At 36.3% G+C, this 23,224-nt stretch overlaps 1 protein-coding gene across 1 annotated transcript in view; it reads left to right on the forward strand.

Moving 5' to 3' along the window:
• mgat4b (alpha-1,3-mannosyl-glycoprotein 4-beta-N-acetylglucosaminyltransferase B) overlaps nucleotides 1-23,224 on the forward strand; it is a 106,657-nt gene that overhangs the window by 62,562 nt on the left and 20,871 nt on the right. Inside the window, exons 2-8 of the mRNA XM_048176018.1 lie at nucleotides 406-585; nucleotides 2,344-2,487; nucleotides 3,888-4,021; nucleotides 13,474-13,520; nucleotides 15,399-15,512; nucleotides 17,601-17,676; nucleotides 20,845-20,959. Coding sequence (XP_048031975.1) covers nucleotides 406-585; nucleotides 2,344-2,487; nucleotides 3,888-4,021; nucleotides 13,474-13,520; nucleotides 15,399-15,512; nucleotides 17,601-17,676; nucleotides 20,845-20,959 — 810 coding nt within the window. The remainder of the gene's footprint in view (nucleotides 1-405; nucleotides 586-2,343; nucleotides 2,488-3,887; nucleotides 4,022-13,473; nucleotides 13,521-15,398; nucleotides 15,513-17,600; nucleotides 17,677-20,844; nucleotides 20,960-23,224) is intronic.

Here is a 23,224-nt window from a genome sequence, read left to right on the forward strand (position 1 = left end):
AATGACTGGCTGGTTACACGACACCAGCTCCACTCTCTCCCCGTCGAAGAAAAACAGTGTTTAAATGTAAACGAGTGCAGTTTCAGCCCTTTAAAGGGCACAGAGAACAAGAGAGGGAGAGGCTCAAAATATCCCCTCATTTTTTACTCTTGTCATCCTTATTACCATCTGAAAAACAACTGCTATAAATGTAGGCCTGTGAGAAACATGCTCATATTTTCTGTTGAATTATTGGCTTTTGTTTATTGGCGCATAACATAAAGGTTCTTTTGACTGGATAATTGAATGCTGTTATGATAAATTATAAAGCGAGACGTTGATGAAGTGTCTAAATCTGCAGCTTTTCTTTACGAGTGTGAGGCTTAAAACCACCAATTAGTGTTGTTCTCTCTCTTGTGATTGTAGGTAATGTCGTAGACATCTATCAGCGTGAATTTCTGGCGCTGAGAGACCGTCTGCACTCCGCGGAGCAGGAGAACCTCAAACGCTCCAAAGAGCTCAACCTGGTGCTGGACGAGATCAAGCGAGCCATCGCTGAGAAACAAGCGCTGCGGGACATCAACCGCACCTGGAGCAGCCTGTCAGGTGACACACAACAGTCTCTCTATCAGCCAATCATTGCCCTCTGATTTTAGGGGTGGAGTTAAAGGGGACATATTATGCAAAATTAACTTTTACATGGTGTTTGGACTAGACATGTGCCGATATTCCATAATGCGATTTATCACGATAATGAATATGCACGATATTGTTATCGTGGGCACCTCAAAATACCATAAATAATAATTTATTACCAATTATTAAAAATTTTATAATGCATTTAAGATTACTTTCCCCATCAACCGTATAAAATGCACAACACCGCTGTATTCTGCGTCAAAGGGACACGCACTCAGACGTAAACAAGCCCAATGTGCATGAGAAGCACATGACAGCAGAGGGCGCTGATGGAACAGCAGAAATACAGCGGTTACCCCGGAAACCCCGCAAACAAAGCAGCTGCGCTAAGTTTTTAAAATGCTTCAAATAGCCATTCATTTTTTTCTAATCTCAATGTTGTTCATCACAGCACCAAATAGACTATTTATTTTCAAACTTAAACATTTTTATATTTTAATCTGGACTACAACATGCCCTAATGATTGGAAATGATCTGATTATTTGTTATTGTTCAGTAAAACTTTGAGACATACGGCTTCATTAGTTAACATGTTAATTCGTTATTACCAAACTGACAATGAAAAATACTTATAAAGCATTAATTATTCTTAGTTACTGTTTAATAACATTACTAAAATCAAAAGAACTTATTTAATGGACCTGAGATAAAAACAATGATCAGTTGTATTTCTTAACTAACATTAACAAAAATAATGCTTACTGTATCAAATGTAGCTTTTGCTCAATATTAGTTAATGCATTAAATAATGAGACCTTATTGTAAAGTGTTTCCTGTTGTTCTTTATAATCTAATTCTTTTACACTTTAATCTGTTTGAAAATTTTACTTTATATATTTTTTGTGTATAGTATTATTATATTTAAACATTCAGAGTTTTTTATTACAAAAAGAGTTCTTAAACCTGTTATACTATGACAACACTTTTTTTTGCAACTTATTTCAATATCGTGATAATACCGTACACCGTGATAAAAGCTTCAGCAATTAATCAGCAACATGAAAATTTGATATCGTCACATGCCTAGTTTGGACGTAAATGCGTCGGCAGTGTGAGTACACAACCACCCTATTATGGTGAAAATCCACCCAATCCTTGTCTTGTATTCCCCAAAAATCATAAACAGTGTCTCTAAATGTGTTTTCTATCACAGTGTAACAGGCTCCGCCCACAACTCTACCCTATTAGCTTAGCTCCGCCCCTGAATGAGCTGTACACAGTCCACCATTTTTACCTCAGCGAGTGGAAACACAAGAACATCTTAGCGACAATGTAAATGTCCCGTTGTTGGCTGTATCCATGAACTTTTCCATTGCTTTTCCATGTAAACGCACTAGACGGATGCATTTGACCGCATCTTTTACAGCGTCTCGCGCAAGAAACTGCGCTCTAAAATTGAAAAGAAGTTTAACTTTAGTTTTCCACTGCTCACGTCTCATGTTTTTAGACACAAAGACGCATTGTGTGTGAACTGAAAAAGTTTCATCTAGCAAATATTGGAAAAGCAGCGCAGAGGAAAGCAAAAACACACTCTGTGGAAAGTACAGTAGTCTTTATAGTGTTAATATGTGTGTTACTCCAGTAGCCGCAAAGGCTGTTGATCATGTGCTAATAGTTTAAATCGACTCGACTGCATTTATGTATGACAATGTCGTCTCTTTCAGATGAGACCAAGCTGAAGTTGTGGAACGTGACCAGCAGTAAGAATGTTCTTCAGCTGCCCAGCATCTTCCACCATCTGCCACACCTGCTGGCCAAGGAGACCAGCCTCCAGCCGGCCGTGCACATCGGCCAGGGCCGCACCGGAGGTTAGTGTGAGATTCTCGCTGTTGTGTTACCTTCTCCTCCAGGCCGATCTAGTTAATGGATTCCACATGAAATATGACTTTAGTTCCTCCAGTGACCTGCAGCAGAGTTCATGCGATATTGTTGAATCTCTGTATTCGGCGACTCAGAGGTGAGCGTTGTTGAACGCTGGAGCAAAGTTCAGGAACCGGTCAACAGTACATGTAACTTCAATCACAAAATAATCATAAACAACAAAGCGAAAGAACTGAAAACTTCCTTGTTAGTCCAATAAAAGCTTTTACTGACATCAGGAACACTGAACAAATGATCCTGGAATGTGCCTATCTATAGGTGAAACTCCGCCTCCACTGAAGAAATCAACGCCTACTTCATCATTGCAGCGTTAGCCCCGCCCACTGGTGTGTCAGTGAGATGAGGAGGAGAGAAGAGCGATACAGGACTAAAATAACATTACCTTTCAAAGGATCCTTATGCGAGGAATATGGTTATTTATTTTCAACAATGTGAATGTCTCAGTTGAGCTTTATTTATTTGTATTCGGTTCATTTCACTGTGGATTCTTTGGGAAATCAATCGCATTTTGGTGCAAACAGACTTTTACGGTATGGACTCGACAGTAATGCAACAACATGTCAGTAACTGTGTTCATTCTAATGCCTGATCTGATATTAATGATTCATGTACAGTGTCAGTAAATCAAACCAGTGACTAAACGCTCAACTTCACCTTGTTTAAACGGTGATTAAATTATATATAGAAAGTGATCAAAGAACGCTCCCTTTACAATCACTGGAGCTGTCAATCAAACAGCTTGAGTTTTGGTCTCACGCCAAAACTCCCATTTTATTCAACGAATCTCTTAGTTTCATCACGTTTGCACTGTTAGTTATGATGAAAGCATTCGTTAGTGTGCAGAAATTGAGTTGCATTGACAAGATCACTGCTTTCATGAGCTCAACAACATGTCTGTGATCGACCACAATGTTCATCACTGCAACCTTTCATGCCACGATCTAAATATAATGCCATAGATCTAAATGTAATGCTATAATATCGTCTCTCTGTCTCACTCATGAAGAGATGTAGTGCCTCTCTCATATTGCTCTCCGTCTCCTGTCCTGGCTCTCGGCCCAGCGGTGTCTGTGTGTCTGGCCCGTCTGAGTGGACGGTTCTCTGGGGTTCTGTCCAACACAGCCTCGGCCCGGTGGGGAGGAGATGCTCTGTTATCATGCAGGCTCAGCGGGAGCTGCTCTCCATACAGCTTTAATTAAGATTGAGGGCTAGAAATGCAAATGCACAGTCACTGCTGCTCTACAGGCTGGTGTGTGTGTGTGTGAACGTGATCTGTCAAGAGTTAATGCACACGGGGCTGATTAGTGCGTCTCTCTCTCTCTCTCAGTGTCGATAGTGATGGGGGTGCCCAGTGTGAAGAGAGAGGTGCACACTTACCTGACGGACACGCTGACCTCGCTGATGTCAGAGCTGAGTCCGGCCGAGAAGGAGGACTGCGTGATTGTCGTCTTCATCGCGGAGGTAAGATCAAAACATTCATGGATCTTAAAGGACATGGATTCATTTTATGAAGGTGTAGCATTTTCCTTATGAGATCAAGAAATGTGATCTGGTGTTGTGTGATCATTTATCATAATTTGAATTAGTTCAGCTTCTTGGTATAAAGTGGTATATACAAAGTGAAGGTTGATTACTTTCGTTCAAATTGCTAATTCATTCAGTTTATTGACAAGTCTCTGAATGAGTGAGTCATTGAATCATTCACCAACCGATGTGTTCAAAGTGCTGATTCATTCAGTATATAAGCTGCGTCTCATTTTGAAGGCTGCGTCCTCCGGAGGTCGCGTTTGTCGCCTGCATACGTCATTGAGGCTGCTTCGTATCAGTAAACTGACCACTACATTCCAAACTCATTAATACAACAATTTATGCTTCACTAGGAATAACGGTCAAATTATACAAATTATTATTATAGTCATAGAATCATTCACCAATTGATTCATTTAAAACGTTGATTCTTTCAGTATATAGACAATTCTCTTTGAGTCATTGAATTATTCACCAATTGGATTCATTGAACGTGCTGATTCATTCAGTATATAAACAAGTCTCTGTATGAGTGAGTCATTGAATCATTTACCGACCAATTCGTTCAAAACGCTGATTATTTCAGTATATAGACAAGTCGTTTTATGAGTCATTGAATCTTTCACTGACCGAATCATTTAAAGTGCTGATTCATTCGGTATATAAACATGTCTCTGTATGAGTGAGTCATAGAATCATTCACCAATTGATTCATTTAAAACGTTGATTCTTTCAGTATATAGACAATTCTCTTTGAGTCATTGAATTATTCACCAAAACCGATTCATTGAACGTGCTGATTCATTCAGTATATAAACATGTCTCTGTACGAGTGAGTCATTGAATTATTTACCGACCAATTCATCCAAAACACTGATTATTTCAGTATATAGACAAGTCGTTTTATGAGTCATTGAATCTTTCACTGACCGAATCATTTAAAGTGCTGATTCATTCAGTATATAAACATGTCTCTGTATGAGTGAGTCATAGAATCATTCACCAATTGATTCATTTAAAACGTTGATTCTTTCAGTATATAGACAATTCTCTTTGAGTCATTGAATTATTCACCAAAACCGATTCATTGAACGTGCTGATTCATTCAGTATATAAACATGTCTCTGTACGAGTGAGTCATTGAATTATTTACCGACCAATTCATCCAAAACACTGATTATTTCAGTATATAGACAAGTCGTTTTATGAGTCATTGAATCTTTCACTGACCGAATCATTTAAAGTGCTGATTCATTCAGTATATAAACATGTCTCTGTATGAGTGAGTCATAGAATCATTCACCAATTGATTCATTTAAAACGTTGATTCTTTCAGTATATAGACAATTCTCTTTGAGTCATTGAATTATTCACCAAAACCGATTCATTGAACGTGCTGATTCATTCAGTATATAAACATGTCTCTGTACGAGTGAGTCATTGAATTATTTACCGACCAATTCATCCAAAACACTGATTATTTCAGTATATAGACAAGTCGTTTTATGAGTCATTGAATCTTTCACTGACCGAATCATTTAAAGTGCTGATTCATTCAGTATATAAACATGTCTCTGTATGAGTGAGTCATAGAATCATTCACCAATTGATTCATTTAAAACGTTGATTCTTTCAGTATATAGACAATTCTCTTTGAGTCATTGAATTATTCACCAAAACCGATTCATTGAACGTGCTGATTCATTCAGTATATAAACATGTCTCTGTACGAGTGAGTCATTGAATTATTTACCGACCAATTCATCCAAAACACTGATTATTTCAGTATATAGACAAGTCGTTTTATGAGTCATTGAATCTTTCACTGACCGAATCATTTAAAGTGCTGATTCATTCAGTATATAAACATGTCTCTGTATGAGTGAGTCATAGAATCATTCACCAATTGATTCATTTAAAACGTTGATTCTTTCAGTATATAGACAATTCTCTTTGAGTCATTGAATTATTCACCAAACCGATTCATTGAACGTGCTGATTCATTCAGTATATAAACATGTCTCTGTACGAGTGAGTCATTGAATTATTTACCGACCAATTCATCCAAAACACTGATTATTTCAGTATATAGACAAGTCGTTTTATGAGTCATTGAATCTTTCACTGACCGAATCATTTAAAGTGCTGATTCATTCAGTATATAAACATGTCTCTGTATGAGTGAGTCATAGAATCATTCACCAATTGATTCATTTAAAACGTTGATTCTTTCAGTATATAGACAATTCTCTTTGAGTCATTGAATTATTCACCAAACCGATTCATTGAACGTGCTGATTCATTCAGTATATAAACATGTCTCTGTACGAGTGAGTCATTGAATCATTTACCGACCAATTCGTTCAAAACGCTGATTATTTCAGTATATAGACAAGTCGTTTTATGAGTCATTGAATCTTTTACTGACCGAATCATTTAAAGTGCTGATTCATTCAGTATATAAACATGTCTCTGTATGAGTGAGTCATTGAATCATTTACCGACCAATTCGTTCAAAACGCTGATTATTTCAGTATATAGACAAGTCGTTTTATGAGTCATTGAATCTTTTACTGACCGAATCATTTACAGTGCTGATTCATTCAGTATATAAACATGTCTCTGTATGAGCGAGTCATTGAATCATTCACCAATTGATTCATTTAAAACGTTGATTCTTTCAGTATATAGACAATTCTCTTTGAGTCATTGAATTATTCACCAAACCGATTCATTGAACGTGCTGATTCATTCAGTATATAAACATTTCTCTGTATGAGTGAGTCATTGAATCATTCACCAATTGATTCATTTAAAATGTTTATCGATTCAGCATGTAAACACCACTGGTGTGTTGTTCCGAGATGCTCAACGTTAAATTCTTTGACTTTACCTGGTTTTGCTCAGCCAAAGATTTTCAAACAAAATAAAAATTATAGGTCTAATATTGTGTCTAAAATGCAAGTTACTCAATATTAACTTCTTATTTATTGAATTGTTGTATAAAAGCAATATCACACTTGATTTTCCAAATATCAATGATTACTGTACTGATATTTGATCTGATATTTGCTAAAATATATGTCCCTTAAATAGCTTTAGTGTAATTAGGTTCTCTTTGTTACTAGCTTGTTGAATAGCTAAGAACTAAACTGGTAGCTTTACTGTAGTTCATCTATTTTACATTATGATTAGCTTGTAACTTTTATAAGCTACTGTACCATGTGCAAGTCCATTTCCCCATTGATTAAAAGCTCTGTCTGCCTACTGCGAGCAGCACTGACCTGAAATAACTCATCACTGCCCTTCTGTTCAGACATTAGCATCTGCACACAGCCCAATTAACACAAGTTGTGTCTCAAATGACACACTGTACACTTTGCTCTGTTCATTACCATCTAGTCTATGAGGTTTGTAAGGCTATTTCAGCAGGAAAACAGCAACAGTTGAGTGCAGAAGGTGTCCACGCTTAGGGCCAGATTTATTAAACAGAACAAACTACGGTGAAACCGCAATCCCATCAAGCAGCATAGACTAAAAAATATATTAAAAACAGCATGGACTAGTGCACAAGTATGCAAATTGTGACACACCAACAGTCTTGCCTGCAGTACGTGTATGTAATTCAGATGTAACATAATCACAACGCTGCACCTCTGTCAATGCGGTTTACCAACAAATGCAGTGTGATATGATAATTTGACACCAGCTGCTTGTTTGTGCACAGATACAGTGTGAACGATACCTTATATCACATGGCTTGTTACATTCAGACTTTTCATCTAGTGGACAAATTATATGCAAAATATATTGTCTGACTTTTGGGGTGAATGGACCTGATCCTGAATGGTGTGAGTTTCCATTATCGGTAGTGTTTTATTTGTTTTTACGAGAGAGCAGTGAAATCGATTTCTTCTGGATGACAGTATATATTACAGAGATGTATTATGATTAATGCAGTAAAGCGTCATTTTGTGTTTCTCCACACTGTATCACGAGGACGTCGTGCCCTTTACACAGTTGAGTGTGTTTGAGCCGGTTCACGTTAATTAACGCTGACTGGAGTTCATGAGTAACTGGCGGCAATGAACTGTGTGTGTGTGTGTGTGTGTGTGTGTGTGTGCTCTGTCTGGGTTGTTTATTCACACACCTTTTACTTTGGGGATAATTTAAGTACATGCCATATCTCATGTTTATTATAATATAATCTTTGTAAAGGTGTGTAATGTGCATCACTGGACTCTTTTTCGTTCTTGTTTGCTGTCATTCTCTCCATGCTAAAGGGTTAGTTCACCCAAAAAAGAATCATTTACTCACTTCTGAATTTTTAAATATTGTACTGGACTTGCAATTACAATGACTGGTGCTTTCAAGGTTAAAATGGATTCAATGGCACTATAATCACATCATGAGATGATTGTGAAATGGTTCATATGACTCATGCACTATATTACAATAGTTTTGTGTGAGGACCAAAAGTGACTGATATCACTGAAAAGACTTGAAATTTATTCACTGAAAATTAATATTACTCATTTATTGTAATGGCCTGGAAAAGAGCGACCAGCACAATCTTCAGATTTTATCCTTTCGTGTTCCTCTGAAGAAAGGAACACGTTTGGGTTTGGATGACATTAGGGTGAGTAAATGTAAATTTTTGGTTGAAATATTAACAAAAAATGTGTATTATATTGATTCCACTGTTTCTTTTGATGAAGAACTCACATCGCTCCCGTTAATAAAGTACATTCTGTGAGTGTGTTATAGGAACAGTGTTTTCCACTCAGAGTTTGTCGTTTTCACACACCTGCGACTGGTTCAGGTTTAAGCAGACCCATTTGCATGTAGTTTGCATATTTAGATGCATGGCAGTCAGTTTTTATTGATATGCGGCATGATACGGCTTTCACTAGATGCAAATGTAGGGAGTTCATGTCAAACTCCAAAGAAGGAAGAAGATTGTTCGCCTAAGCAAACTTTCCAGAAGAGTTCACTCTGGCTGGTAAATACTATTAAACTTTTATTGGTCCATGGCGATGATGTAATAGGTAGGTGTGGCTCTGAGGCTCCGCCTTCTTTGAGGTGTAAATCTTCTCTGGTTCATTTCCTCTATTCAGTCTGTCGAGGTCAGATGAGAGTAAAATCATGAACACACTGGAGAGCTGCTTTATAGTAGAAACTGAAGCTGTAAAGCGACTCTGTCACTGCTTTTTCATGCTTAATACTGTAAAACTGCTGCTTTAAAGCAATACATTGTATAAATTAGTATATAAATAAACACACGACAGCAGAGCTGCTGAAAACATCCACATCACTGTGGTCAGATCAACTTCTGTTTTCTCACTGATGTCATTTTGTGTGTTTATTTTGTTATTGAGAGGAAAGCGCAGCACATATCTTCATATTCAAATGCAAACTTCTTTTTACCCTTAAGCGAAGAACAAAAGAGCAAGAATGTGTGTCACGTTTTTCCTTCAAACAAGCAAAATCATTTTTACTTGCCAAGAAAATGCTTCTTGTTTTCTTGTTTTTAGGAAAAATAAGTCAAAATTAAGTGAGTTTTTCCTTCAAACAAGCAAAATCATTTTTACTTGCCAAGAAAATGCTTCTTGTTTTCTTGTTTTTAGGAAAAATAAGTCAAAATTAAGAGAGTTTTTCCTTCAAACAAGCAAAATCATTTTTACTTGCCAAGAAAATGCTTCTTGTTTTCTTGTTTTTAGGAAAAATAAGTCAAAATTAAGAGAGTTTTTCCTTCAAACAAGCAAAATCATTTTTACTTGCCAAGAAAATGCTTCTTGTTTTCTTGTTTTTAGGAAAAATAAGTCAAAATTAAGAGAGTTTTTCCTTCAAACAAGCAAAATCATTTTTACTTGCCAAGAAAATGCTTCTTGTTTTCTTGTTTTTAGGAAAAATAAGTCAAAATTAAGTGAGTTTTTCCTTCAAACAAGCAAAATAATTTTTACTTGCCAAGAAAATGCTTCTTGTTTTCTTGTTTTTAGGAAAAATAAGTCAAAATTAAGTGAGTTTTTCCTTCAAACAAGCAAAATAATTTTTACTTGCCAAGAAAATGCTTCTTGTTTTCTTGTTTTTAGGAAAAATAAGTCAAAATTAAGTGAGTTTTTCCTTCAAACAAGCAAAATCATTTTTACTTGCCAAGAAAATGCTTCTTGTTTTCTTGTTTTTAGGAAAAATAAGTCAAAATTAAGTGAGTTTTTCCTTCAAACAAGCAAAATCATTTTTACTTGCCAAGAAAATGCTTCTTGTTTTCTTGTTTTTAGGAAAAATAAGTCAAAATTAAGTGAGTTTTTCCTTAAAACAAAACAAGCAAAATAATTTTTACTTGCCAAGAAAATGCTTCTTGTTTTCTTGTTTTTAGGAAAAATAAGTCAAAATTAAGTGAGTTTTTCCTTCAAACAAGCAAAATCATTTTTACTTGCCAAGAAAATGCTTCTTGTTTTCTTGTTTTTAGGAAAAATAAGTCAAAATTAAGTGAGTTTTTCCTTCAAACAAGCAAAATAATTTTTACTTGCCAAGAAAATGCTTCTTGTTTTCTTGTTTTTAGGAAAAATAAGTCAAAATTAAGTGAGTTTTTCCTTCAAACAAGCAAAATCATTTTTACTTGCCAAGAAAATGCTTCTTGTTTTCTTGTTTTTAGGAAAAATAAGTCAAAATTAAGTGAGTTTTTCCTTCAAACAAGCAAAATAATTTTTACTTGTCAAGAAAATGCTTCTTGTTTTCTTGTTTTTAGGAAAAATAAGTCAAAATTAAGTGAGTTTTTCCTTCAAACAAGCAAAATCATTTTTACTTGCCAAGAAAATGCTTCTTGTTTTCTTGTTTTTAGGAAAAATAAGTCAAAATTAAGTGAGTTTTTCCTTCAAACAAGCAAAATAATTTTTACTTGCCAAGAAAATGCTTCTTGTTTTCTTGTTTTTAGGAAAAATAAGTCAAAATTAAGTGAGTTTTTCCTTAAAACAAAACAAGCAAAATAATTTTTACTTGCCAAGAAAATGCTTCTTGTTTTCTTGTTTTTAGGAAAAATAAGTCAAAATTAAGTGAGTTTTTCCTTCAAACAAGCAAAATCATTTTTACTTGCCAAGAAAATGCTTCTTGTTTTCTTGTTTTTAGGAAAAATAAGTCAAAATTAAGTGAGTTTTTCCTTCAAACAAGCAAAATCATTTTTACTTGCCAAGAAAATGCTTCTTGTTTTCTTGTTTTTAGGAAAAATAAGTCAAAATTAAGTGAGTTTTTCCTTCAAACAAGCAAAATCATTTTTACTTGCCAAGAAAATGCTTCTTGTTTTCTTGTTTTTAGGAAAAATAAGTCAAAATTAAGTGAGTTTTTCCTTCAAACAAGCAAAATAATTTTTACTTGTCAAGAAAATGCTTCTTGTTTTCTTGTTTTTAGGAAAAATAAGTCAAAATTAAGTGAGTTTTTCCTTAAAACAAGCAAAATAATTTTGTTTGAAAATGCTTCTTGATCTAAGACTTTTTAGATATTTTAACTAGAAACAAGAAAAAACTCTAAGTAAGAACAGCATTTTTGAAGCGTACTAACTAAACGGTCGTACGGCCCGACGCATGACACAATGACGAACGTGGAAACGCAGAGCAAAACAAAACACTGGTCACGAAGTCTAAAATGAGAAATTTTAAAGTCGTATGCATTACTTTTATGATAGATGAATGCACTTTTTTGGGCTTCAAAATCTCACCCCCCATTCACTCCCATTAAAAATATCTCTGATTGAGTTCGTCTGAAAGAAGATAGTCATATACAGCTAGGATGGTTTGAGGGAGAGTTAATCATGGGATCATTTTCATTTTGGGGTGAACTATCCCTTTAAGAGTATGGTCTCTAAAGGGTTTGTTGCATTGTGGGTATGGCCTCTTTTGACTTGAGCTTTTAAACAACCACCTAAAACATTCAGTGTAGCATCTTTATGTTGCTAAAAACAATCCCAAACACTCTGGCAATGAAAGAGCAGCATGCAAAAATTGAACACCAGCATGATAAAAACATCCAGGAACACTAAAAATCCACTCGTAACACTTTGAACAGCAACAAGCTGAAAGCCGCTCGCAGCCGCACCAGTTCCTCTAAAAGTGCCAGTCACACTTTCATCAGGAAATCTCGTCGATCAGCTTGAACTTTCCGTCTCACGGATTTTGATTGATGTGACAAAGGCTTTTGGAATGTTGTGTTATGAAGATTAGCTGATGTGACACTAAATTCTTCATCACATGATAAGTCACAATGCCCAAACTTCCTATTTGTCTGAAAAAAGCAGCAATTCCCATTTCTCTGGAAACTAAAGTTTCTGCAGGTGTTTCCTCATCATCTGTCACGCCGTCTCTTCCCCACGTCTCAAGAGCCGCTCGGATAATTCAAAAAACAATGACTTGGTCATGAGAGATTTGTGGGAAATAATGAGGATGTGTCCGGCAGGTCATGGATGCTGACGCAGTGTCTGTATCCTCACATTATTCCCTCAGACGGCGTCCTTGAGTTTTACTGCTACTCTGGCTCCATTATAAGTACTTCAAACAGTATTTGAACACTTCATGAAACTGAAATTACAATCATCTTTTCTTCACTATTGAGTGAAACAAGAACAAAGAACAAATGTAGGGCGGGGCTTGATTTTGTCTGTGGGGAATTGATTGGATGATTGCAGTTTGAGTGACAGGTGGCTGGAGGAGTTTGTCCCGTCACTCACGCCATCAGAGAAGAGGTGGAGGGAAAGTTCATGTTTTTGATTAAAGGCCGCGACACCAAAACAACATCAAAGAACGAGCGGTGATGAAAGCAGGCTGTGGTATCCCATCACGTCACCTGCGTCTGGACCGAATCATTGCTTTTGAACTCCTGAAAGACTCGCACATACATTCTGCTCCTCACCAGCAGGTGGCAGAGGTCTATTCATCATTCAAAAACAGACACTGAATTCAGAACTGCATTCTACTCTTCCTATCATTACCATGAGTTTCTATGGCAGAGATGGTAATAATAGTATGTGGTTCTGAATTCAGAATTGGACTGTGGAGATACAAACATTTGAATATATGCTGCATTGACGGCATGTCTTAATAATCATAATTACAAAATGACAACATGTCATGCTTGAGTTGCGTTTTGAACGAACGGTGAAATTGAATATGAACAGTGAAATCCATCTTGTTATATTTCCTTCCATTATTGGACAGTTAATGTTCGACTATAATCACTTTAACAGGAAACATCAGGAAATAAGAGCTGACATTGTACTTAAAACATCCATCCAAAAACCTGCTCCAAACACTTGTCTGGCTCAAAGGTGGACATTTATTCACTGGGAAAGATTTTGTGATTTGTGAACTTAATCCATTGGTTCTTGTTTTGTTTTACAGACGGATCAACAATATGCAAATAGTGTTGCTGAAAACCTTAAGCGCCTGTGAGTACTCTCGTTTTTCATTACTGTTATGAACACAATCTGCTTGAGTTTCATTGATACGTGTGTGTGTGTGTGTGTGTGTGTGTGTGTGTGTGTGTGTGTGTGTGTGTGTGTGTGTGTGTGTGTGTGAGAGACCATGTGACTGCTGGCTTTCCCCCACATGCTTTTTGAGGACAATAGCAAAAGAAACAGAAGGGAAAACTGATCCTCTGGGTGTTAAAGTTCCTCTGCTTCAGTCCCACATTAGTCATGAGCTGTTGTTTATACGGATTTCTGCTAATACTTACAATACTGGAACTGTGTGTGTGTGTGTGTGTGTGTGTGTGTGTGTGTGTGTGTGTGTGTGTGTGTGTGTGTGTGTGTGTGTTACTTTTGCCATTGAAAATCATTTTAATTACTTAAAATAAAATAAATATTAACTGAAATAAAATAATAAAATAAAATATCAAAAATTTGTAACTTTTTTTTTAATTTCAGATATTTGGCCAGACAATTTCTAAATACTCAAATTTTTTTTTTTTTTTTTTTTTTTTAAATTAATCAAAATATTTAGGGGGAAAAAAACTAAAAAAAAAAAAATACTAAAAATTACAAAAATTCTAACAACTTTAAAATTAAATCAGAAGATTAAAAATATGAATAAACTATAAATAACACTGTTGTAAATTGTTAATTCTGTTTTTATGGCATTTTACAGAAATTTGCAACAGGAATGTTTTTACAGGAGATTTGCTAAAATAAATTTGACATTAATGCATTTGAATCCTCAGACTAATATTAATGTGATTTAATGATGTATGACTTACTTTTTATTTAGATGTATTATAGTTTTATTAATATTTTGAATTAGCTGTTATTTTTAATTTTTTTTTTCATGTTAGTTTTAGTTTAATTTTTAGTAATTCTGTTACATGCTTTGTCATTTTATTATTAATATTTTTTAAAATACTGCTATTTAGGTTTAATTTATTTTTAATTTTAGTTTAGTTTGATTGCTAAGGCAACATTTCTAATTTTCATTTAAGGTTTTTCAACTAACACAATATAATAATATAATTATATAAAAAAAATATATATATATACATGTGTGTGTATATGTGGGTCATTGACGAATAAGGTTTTTAAAAGTGTAAAAAAAAAAAAAAAAAAACATAATGGAGATATAATTAAGTTTTTATAATCAATTATCACTGCTTTTGTCATTTTTTACAAGATGGACAAAATTTATCACCAAAAAAGTCATTCAGTTTAACCAAAATTTCAGTTTTACCGAATGACACTTTTGGTTTTACCGAATGACGATATTTTCAATCAATGCTAACAGGCTGATATCTAGCAAAAGGACAATCAAACATTTGATATTTAGTACAAGTTTTTAAAATATTACATCATTTTCCATGTTTTATAGCGGTTGCACCGAATGACCTGATGTTTCGGGACATGCGTATGAACAAGAGAAAACGTGAATTTTTCAAATAGTTAAAAGAGAGTTAGTTACTTTGCTTCATGACCATGTGGTCCTTTTCAGGCGTCTGAATGATGTCACATCCTGTCACATGATATTGACCACATGACTTGATCCAAAATGGTCCCTTTATATCGGTTACTCCGAATGACATCAATGAAATTCATTTTTCCAGACATTATTTCTCATAACAAAGCAACGACTTCTACACATAATTTTAACACCATTTTGCACTATGTTGATATATGATGTTATAAAATCATGCCAGAATAAAGAATATATACATTTATTACATTTTAAGATATTTTAATCTCAAATGAAATGGCTGTATTTTTTTTTTCATTTTAATTACATGGAAAAGAGCAGCTTGGATGACGATGACAGAGTTGTTCCTCTCACTCGATGTGTTTCAGGTTTCCCGGAGAGATTCAGTCTGGGCTGTTGGAGATCATTTCTCCCTCCGTCCACTTCTATCCAGACTTCTCTCACCTCAAAGAGTCGTTTGGTGACCCTAAAGAGCGGGTCAGGTAAGATGACTGCCCTTCTCATCCCATCAGTCTGTGTGTCGTGTTGTAATTACCCATGATTCAGCAGTGTGAACACACTCAGCCATTAGTGTCTCTTCTCTAGTATGTTCACTCTGAGACACACAGATCACGCAGACCTCAACTCCAGCATCTCTGTTCTGTCAGTTCAGTTTATTTAACACAAACGCACAACAAACAATAATAATAATGTGGACTGAGAAGAGGTTTGAGTCCACGTTAAATTCCAGCTACTAAACTAAAAACAATTGGGGGCCGGATTTTCCCAACCTCATTTCGCAATCACGTCTCTCTCCAGAGTGAAACAGCAGTGCTGCTTTCTGGACGGACACATTCTTTTCGCATTCTCCTAAAATAAACAGTCGGGCAGTGGAGACTGATGCAAGTAAATATGTTCATTAATGTCAGTTTGTGCTCAAAGCCTGTCAGATCTCTTCAGGTCAAGCGGTCCGGCCTGATGACCGGATCAATGCTGGATCAGACAAGCAGATGAATCCATCACCGATCAAGCCACACTCAGATCAATAACCAGTCAGCCAAGACATTTCAGACCGGATCCATTTCTCTCCAGTGATTTGTTTCAAGCGTTTAGCTCAGCGTGTGTTTTTGTGTTGTTTTTTGGTGTCGTAGTTAAAATATTCATGGTTTTCGAGTTTTAAAATGAACTGTTGGCCTAACAGGTGGTGTTTATACTTTAGAAGATGAATTATTCAGTCGTTCCACATGTGGATAACTTTATTCAACTTTATTGCCTCAACATTGGGTTCAGTGTTTGGTGCTGTGAGTGTAATTCACTATTTTACACACATTTAATGAAACTCATTTCATTTCCATCACACTAAATGAGATCCTGTCTTTTAGTGGTTAAAGACTTACACCGATCTGTAAACAACCCAAATGAGTTTAGTGTGTTTTAATCTGACATAGCGTGACTGCAAACTTTGAATTTGGCTTGAGAAAGCTAGAACAGAAAGTTTGAAGTAGTTTAACAGTTTTAAGTTTACAGGTTTTAACAGCTCAGGGTGAGTTTTTCCTGATATCATCATGTTAAAATTGTATATCCACATTTTAAAAACGTCCTTCCTGGAGAGCATGTCCAAACTTTGTCATCTTTCACCCCTCTAATGAGTTTGCATGAAAGCTGGAGTTGAATAGTGGCCGTTCTGTCATTACTTTCTTCATTTACTTCCATTCTGGAGATGTGCAGATGCAAAGAAAGGGTTTTCTGCCAGGAGATGTGTGTGTGTGTGTGTATGTGTGTGTGTGTGTGTGTGTGTGTGTGTGTGTGTGTGTGTGTGTGTGTGTGTGTGTTCAGCAGCTCAGATGAGAATCTCTGATGTAAATATTTGTGAATGTAAACATATGATATCTCTGTCAGATAATTTACTTCCTGCAGCGCTTATTTCACAACTATCCAACACACTCAATTTGTATGTGTGTGTATGTTTATGTAAAATGGAAAGATACACCTAAAGAGAGGCTTCTACATACTGTAATTTTAAATATAAAAAAATTTAAATGATGGAAAAATGCAATGATAGTTTAACTAATGAAACTAAAACTGTGGCAGCAAGTGAGTCATTGTATCATTCACTCAACCAATTTGATCAAAACGCCTGATTCATTCAGGAAGAAGTAATTGATTGTCTTTATGAATGGATCATTGAATTAATGACTCATCTGATTAATTCACATTTAGATTCATTTATTATTCAAAATACTACTGTGATGTGAAATAGATCAAAAACAGACAATAAAAACAGATTGTGAACTGAAGTAATGATTTAATAATTTAAGTTTCAGTCTGTTCCTATCAAAGGGACTCGGAAAACCTGGAATATAGCAAACAAAATCATATTTTTGTGAGACTTTTGTAGTCATTTTTGGAGTTTCGTACTTTAAAAGCACATCTGTGTACACTAAACACTGGACAAACAGCAGCTGCCACAAATAATCCATCACTCATTTGTAAACTGCGGTTTATGCTACTATTTATGATGTTCAATCTGTGTGTTTGTGTATGTGTGGCTGTTTTATTCTTTATAAAGCGTATGTTGATTGTTTTTTCAGGTGGAGAACGAAGCAGAACCTGGATTACTGCTTCCTGATGATGTACGCCCAGACTAAAGGAACCTATTATGTACAGGTAAGATTAATTCAAGATTATGTCTAAATCACTTATTCAAAGATACTCATATTTGGAGAGAACATGAGAACATGGGTCTGTATGAACTGAGCTGGTTCCAGAATGATTTTTGTATTGAGGCAGTAAATATGTGCTAATGTACTGCAGTCGGTCCATATAAACCCTGACCGCTTAGGGTCTTGTATTTCTTTTATGAAAACTGTGGGAAATGGCTTCCAGAGAAAATAGAAAGCTCTTATAAAGATTGGTGATCTTTAAGGAAGGCTACTTTAGCACTTCTTTTGTAGCATGTTCTTTCATGATACCCCAATGAGTCGTTCGCTTTAGCACGTGTTCTTTGACACTGAAGTGTGTGATGATGCTTTTCTTAGAAAAGAGCAACATGCAGCATCCACTTTGAGTTTGTTTTTTGTTTAGCACTCCCATCACATGCATTAAGCTCACCCAACACGGGCGTTTAAAGAAAAGAAAATGCACTCTACCAGCGTTGAGTGAATCACGGAATTCAGTCGCAAATGGAACTTACTTACTCTGAGTGGAATGCCACGGAATTTGGCCATTTTTGGATGGATAAATGAAAGTAGGGCTGTAGAATGTAGCAATATGGACTAGTGTCTGTGAATATTAAAGCTCAAAAAATGATTGAATCTGAAGTCTGAATGTTCCACATGTTTCTGTGTGAATGAGCGGCTCAGTTTGGTCTACTACACACATACTGAAGCAAAAGTGACTCTTGCGGTGTTTTCAGCATCTGCAGTCTTCACGTCATGAGCATTTCACCATTTCATTTGAAGAAACTCTTGTCATATATCATATACACACAGAAACTCAAAGACAACCCATTAAAATAAAAGTTCGGTTTAGCTGAATAAATTATAGCAGAAATATATCACTGTTGCACAGTGGAGTGTACTCCTTAAAGAAGAAGTAGTAGTAGTAGTAGTAATAATACAGATTATTAAAGCACACAGAAACCCAGCGGTCTTCAATACAATCTGTCCAAATAAAAGTTCTGTCTAACTAATACGTTACTGTTGCACAGTAGAATGTCTTAAATAATAATAAATATAGCTGCAAGCAGCAATTACGGGGCCCAGCAAAGAGCACAATAAGCCAGCCAACATGGCTGGGAGCATCAGACCAGCTGCAACAACAAGTAACGACATTTTAAGATGATTTTAGGCAAATTGGCTGAAAAATCATAAATACAGTAATTAGAAATATTATCACTGTCGACCAATAGGTGGCGCTTTGACCAAATTGGTCAGAGTGAGGTGACAATGACACATGCAAAGTTTGGTGTCAATATGTCAAAGCATTGCAGAGATACATTTTCAAGAGTCAGTTTTGCATCATGCCTCAAATTCGTTGCTACGGTATATGAAAATGTTTTGACAAATTGTCTTGAAATCCATAATTTTTGTTGGCATGGTCTGCAGATGATACGATTCGATTTTGGTGAAAATCAGAGCAATGGTCTAGGGGGAGTTCAAAAAAGTATGTTTTTGAAAAAAAACGAAATGGCGGACAGGAAGTTTGGCCAAATATGGCAAAATTGGTATCAATGTTCTCGGCATAACTCAAGGAATCTATTGAGATCACAATAGTTTAATATAGTTAAAAGTTATTAGCATTTTTGCATTTCATTATAACTTTTGACCACAAGGTGATGCTGCCCCGAAACTTTTTGAGTCCTGGCAGGGCACGGTGCCGAAGACCCATACCAAGTTTCGTAACGATACGCTAATGTGTTCATAAAATACAGCATTTTACGACAAAATTGCCAATATGGGAAAATATCATTCGACTTGGCATGATGCCCCTAATCTAACAAGATTTTTATGATTTTTGGACAAACAGTTCAGAATTTATTAGCAAAAATAGCTGTTTTTCATATCTCCAGACCAGTATTTTTGCTTCAGGTCATGCTTGTGATGGCATGGACCAAGTTTGGCCTGAATATGATAAAGCGTTGTGGAGATACAGCCTTGCATTTTATCTTCATTTATGAGTATTTCATAAACTCTTTGACAAATCGACTTGAATTCCGTAACTTTTTGTCGGCATGGTCTGAAGATGATCTGGTTCAATTTTTGGGAAAATCTGAGTAACTGCTTAGGAGGAGTTTGAAAAAGTATGTCTTTTGGAAAATTCAAAATGGCGGAAAAATTTTCATGATGGAAAATGACGTCATAGGTTGCAATCGAATCATCTTGAGCCAAGGAATTAGAGGAAAAAGAATTTTGTTTTTAACCCTTATGGTTCAAACGTTATTAGCATAAATATGAGTGCAAATTTGAACAGCTGGTGGCGCTAGAGGGATTGAGTTAGAGACTCTAAATTTGACATAGACACAGTTCAGACTGTCCTCTATCTGTGTGCCAAATTTCATAACTTTCCTGCAAGCAGTTCTATGGGCTGCCATAGACTTCCAGAGCGGAAACGGAATAATAATAATAAGAAGAACGGCAACGATTACAAGAGGTGCCTACACACCTTCGGTGCTTGGTCCCTAATAATAACATTTATTTAAACATTATTTTTATTATCACACAAGTTTTTATTTATTTTAATATAAACAGTTATCTTGACAACAAAAAAAATAAATAAAAGTGAATTATTTAATTTTCTTTGATCGTCAGGTCAGTGAACTACAATTCACAACATGCAACTGAGCATTCAAATATGGCCGCCTTGGACTCCATATCCCAGAATACACATACATCGCAGCGCTCTAATGCTGCCTTCACATGCTGTCGGAATTATAGTTAACACGAGTTACCTAGTCGGAAATTAGACATGAACAACCTCTCAAGTCGTATTTACCGCTGGGAAGCTCGGAGATCATAGGCCATAAACTCGAAACGATTAGAGTTTATTCCACAACAGCTACATTACCTTGTCATTTCAAACCATTTGATTTCCTTTCTTCTCCCTTCGCATTGATAAATTGCATGTGAAAATTGGACCAAATTATCATTTTACTTGAAGTTGCCTCTGCTTTACGCTGGGATAACAGAAAGTATATTAAGTTCCTGAAAAATGACACACTTCACCTTTAAATCATAGCCTTTAGATACTTGTCACGATTATATGCAAATAACTCGGATCCACTTTACAGCAGCTTCTTCTTCATCCTTCAGCATTCTCTCTCTCTCTTTCTCACAGCTAGAGGATGACATTGTTGCACGGCCAAATTACTTCACCACGATGAAGAATTTCGCCCTGCAGCAGCCGTCAGAGGAGTGGATGATTCTAGAATTCTCCCAGCTGGGCTTCATCGGTGAGTCGCTGTCTTACACTGTCGCTGTGTGTTAACCTCCCCTTACACACACACTCACACTGTAATTCTTCCAAACGGAAAGATCCTTCTCGCTGTCACGAGAGTGGATGTCAAACCTTATAAAGCTGGTTGTGTCTCCAGGGGTGGATGAACTGTAGAGGTCGCTACTGAAAGAAATGTTTTCAGAGCTTCACACCATGAGAAAGTGATTTGATCTCTTTGAAATGGAATTGTCTTCTCCTCTCATAAGGTTCACATTAGTCTCCACCTGAGAAATTTCATGGAGCGACACAATAAGAGCCATACCCAAACCTGTCAGACAAAGAGATCAGAGAAAATACTGAATTTATTGCACAATTAAGTTTTCACTTTATATATCCAAAACGTATTTCCAAAATCCACATTTTTCAAAAAACAAAACCTTACGTGAATTGAGGGTTACATTTTATTTTGTCTACTTTTGACATTCTACTAACTCTCATTAGAGTATTAGTAGACTGTTAGGTTAGGGTTAGTTAGTGTGTAATGTTGCTGTTTGATCATAAACAACATCTGCAAAGTTACGACGCTCAAAGTTCAATGCAAAGAGAGATATTTTCTTTTAAAGAAATCTCTGTTTAAGGACTACAACAAACGGCTGGTAGGGACTACAACGAGCTTCTTCCCAGGTTAGTGACATCACAAACCCTAAAATTTGCATAAACCCCGCCCCCAAGAACACACAACAAAGGGGGCGGGGCCATGTTGGGCTTCTTTAGAGAAGAGGAAGAGTTGTTGTAGTAGAGTGTTGTTGACATGCCGTCATTTTACGCCAAATGAGGGTCAATTCAACACAAAAGATGAACATGACGGCACATGCTAGTGGATGAGTTGAATCAACTCCACAGCAACTACATAAATTTATCCACTAACCATTCAGAAACGTCTAAAAGTTGTAACTTCTTCCTGAGTCTCTCCATCAGTTTGAACAATGTAAGGCTGAACACTTTCGTCATTTTGGCTGCGTGAGATTCTCCAGCTTTGTTGTTGTTGAGCTGTTAAAGCTCCACCCTCTTCTGGAAAGGGGGCGGGAGCAGCAGCTCATTTGCATTTAAAGGGACACACACAAAAACGGTGTGTTTTTGCTCACACCCAAATAGGGGCAAATTTGACAAGCTATAATAAATGATCTGTGGGGGATTTTGAGCTGAAACTTCACAGACACATTCTGGAGACACCAGAGACTGATATTACATCTTGTGAAAGGGGCGTTATAGGTTTTAAACACCATGCTTGGGCTGTTGGAGAAAATAAAAAAAATACACAAGCGAAAATGATAATGATACAATAAACTATAACAAGTTAAAAATGTAGCTACAAGTATTATATGGTTAAATGTCAAAATAACTCCAATATCTTACACTAGATCAGGGGACTCCAAACTCGGTCCTGGAGGGCCACTGTCCTGCAGAGTTTAGCTCCAAACCCAATTAAACACAACTGAACCGCCAAATCAAGATCTAATTAGGCATACTAAACTCTGCAGGACAGTGGCCCTCCAGGACCGAGTTTGGAGACCTCTGCACTAGATTGTGTTGGGTGTGGGTAAATTAAGCATGATCTTCTTTGACATCATGTTGCATTGTGGTCTATGGAGCTGCCTGAAGTGTGCATATTGAGCAGACTCACTTCCTCTGTCAATATCAAGGGGTCAAGGGTCTGTCCAAATAAACTTCCCTCGCCCACTTCACAAAGTTGAACGCATTTCAGATTGGTGGTGGGGATTCCCAGAGTTCCCAGTTGTGTGTCTAAAAGTGGAGTTAAACACATCCTACTTGTTAGCTCATGTAACAAACGTGAACTACTTTTTTTTATATATTCCCTTTTTCTTATATCCTTTACATTTATTGCGCCCTCTAGTGGTGACACCAAGCAAAACAAATTAAAGGAAAAGTGATTCGTTCACATAAAGATGGACCAGTGTATTCCTCAGAATAGAAAAGAAAAGTCATGCCGTTTGGCACAACAGGAGTGGATAATGAATTTTCATTATTTCCCCAATTGTTTTGGTACTTCAGTGCTTTATCCATTCATCCACAGGTTTAACTCGTCTAACTGCGTCTAAACTCTGAGTTTAATCAGTTGGGGTTCAATTAGAGGAATGAAACGCTCCCCTCTCCAAATCAAACCTGTGAAACTCATTTTGAAATGGCAGCCAAAGTAATTGCTCTCTTATGATCTGTGTTTGAAATGAAGGCTAATTATGTTGATGATGGTGATCAGCGC

This window comes from Megalobrama amblycephala, linkage group LG23 (assembly GCF_018812025.1).
Source record: "Megalobrama amblycephala isolate DHTTF-2021 linkage group LG23, ASM1881202v1, whole genome shotgun sequence".
Lineage (NCBI taxonomy): Eukaryota > Metazoa > Chordata > Actinopteri > Cypriniformes > Xenocyprididae > Megalobrama > Megalobrama amblycephala.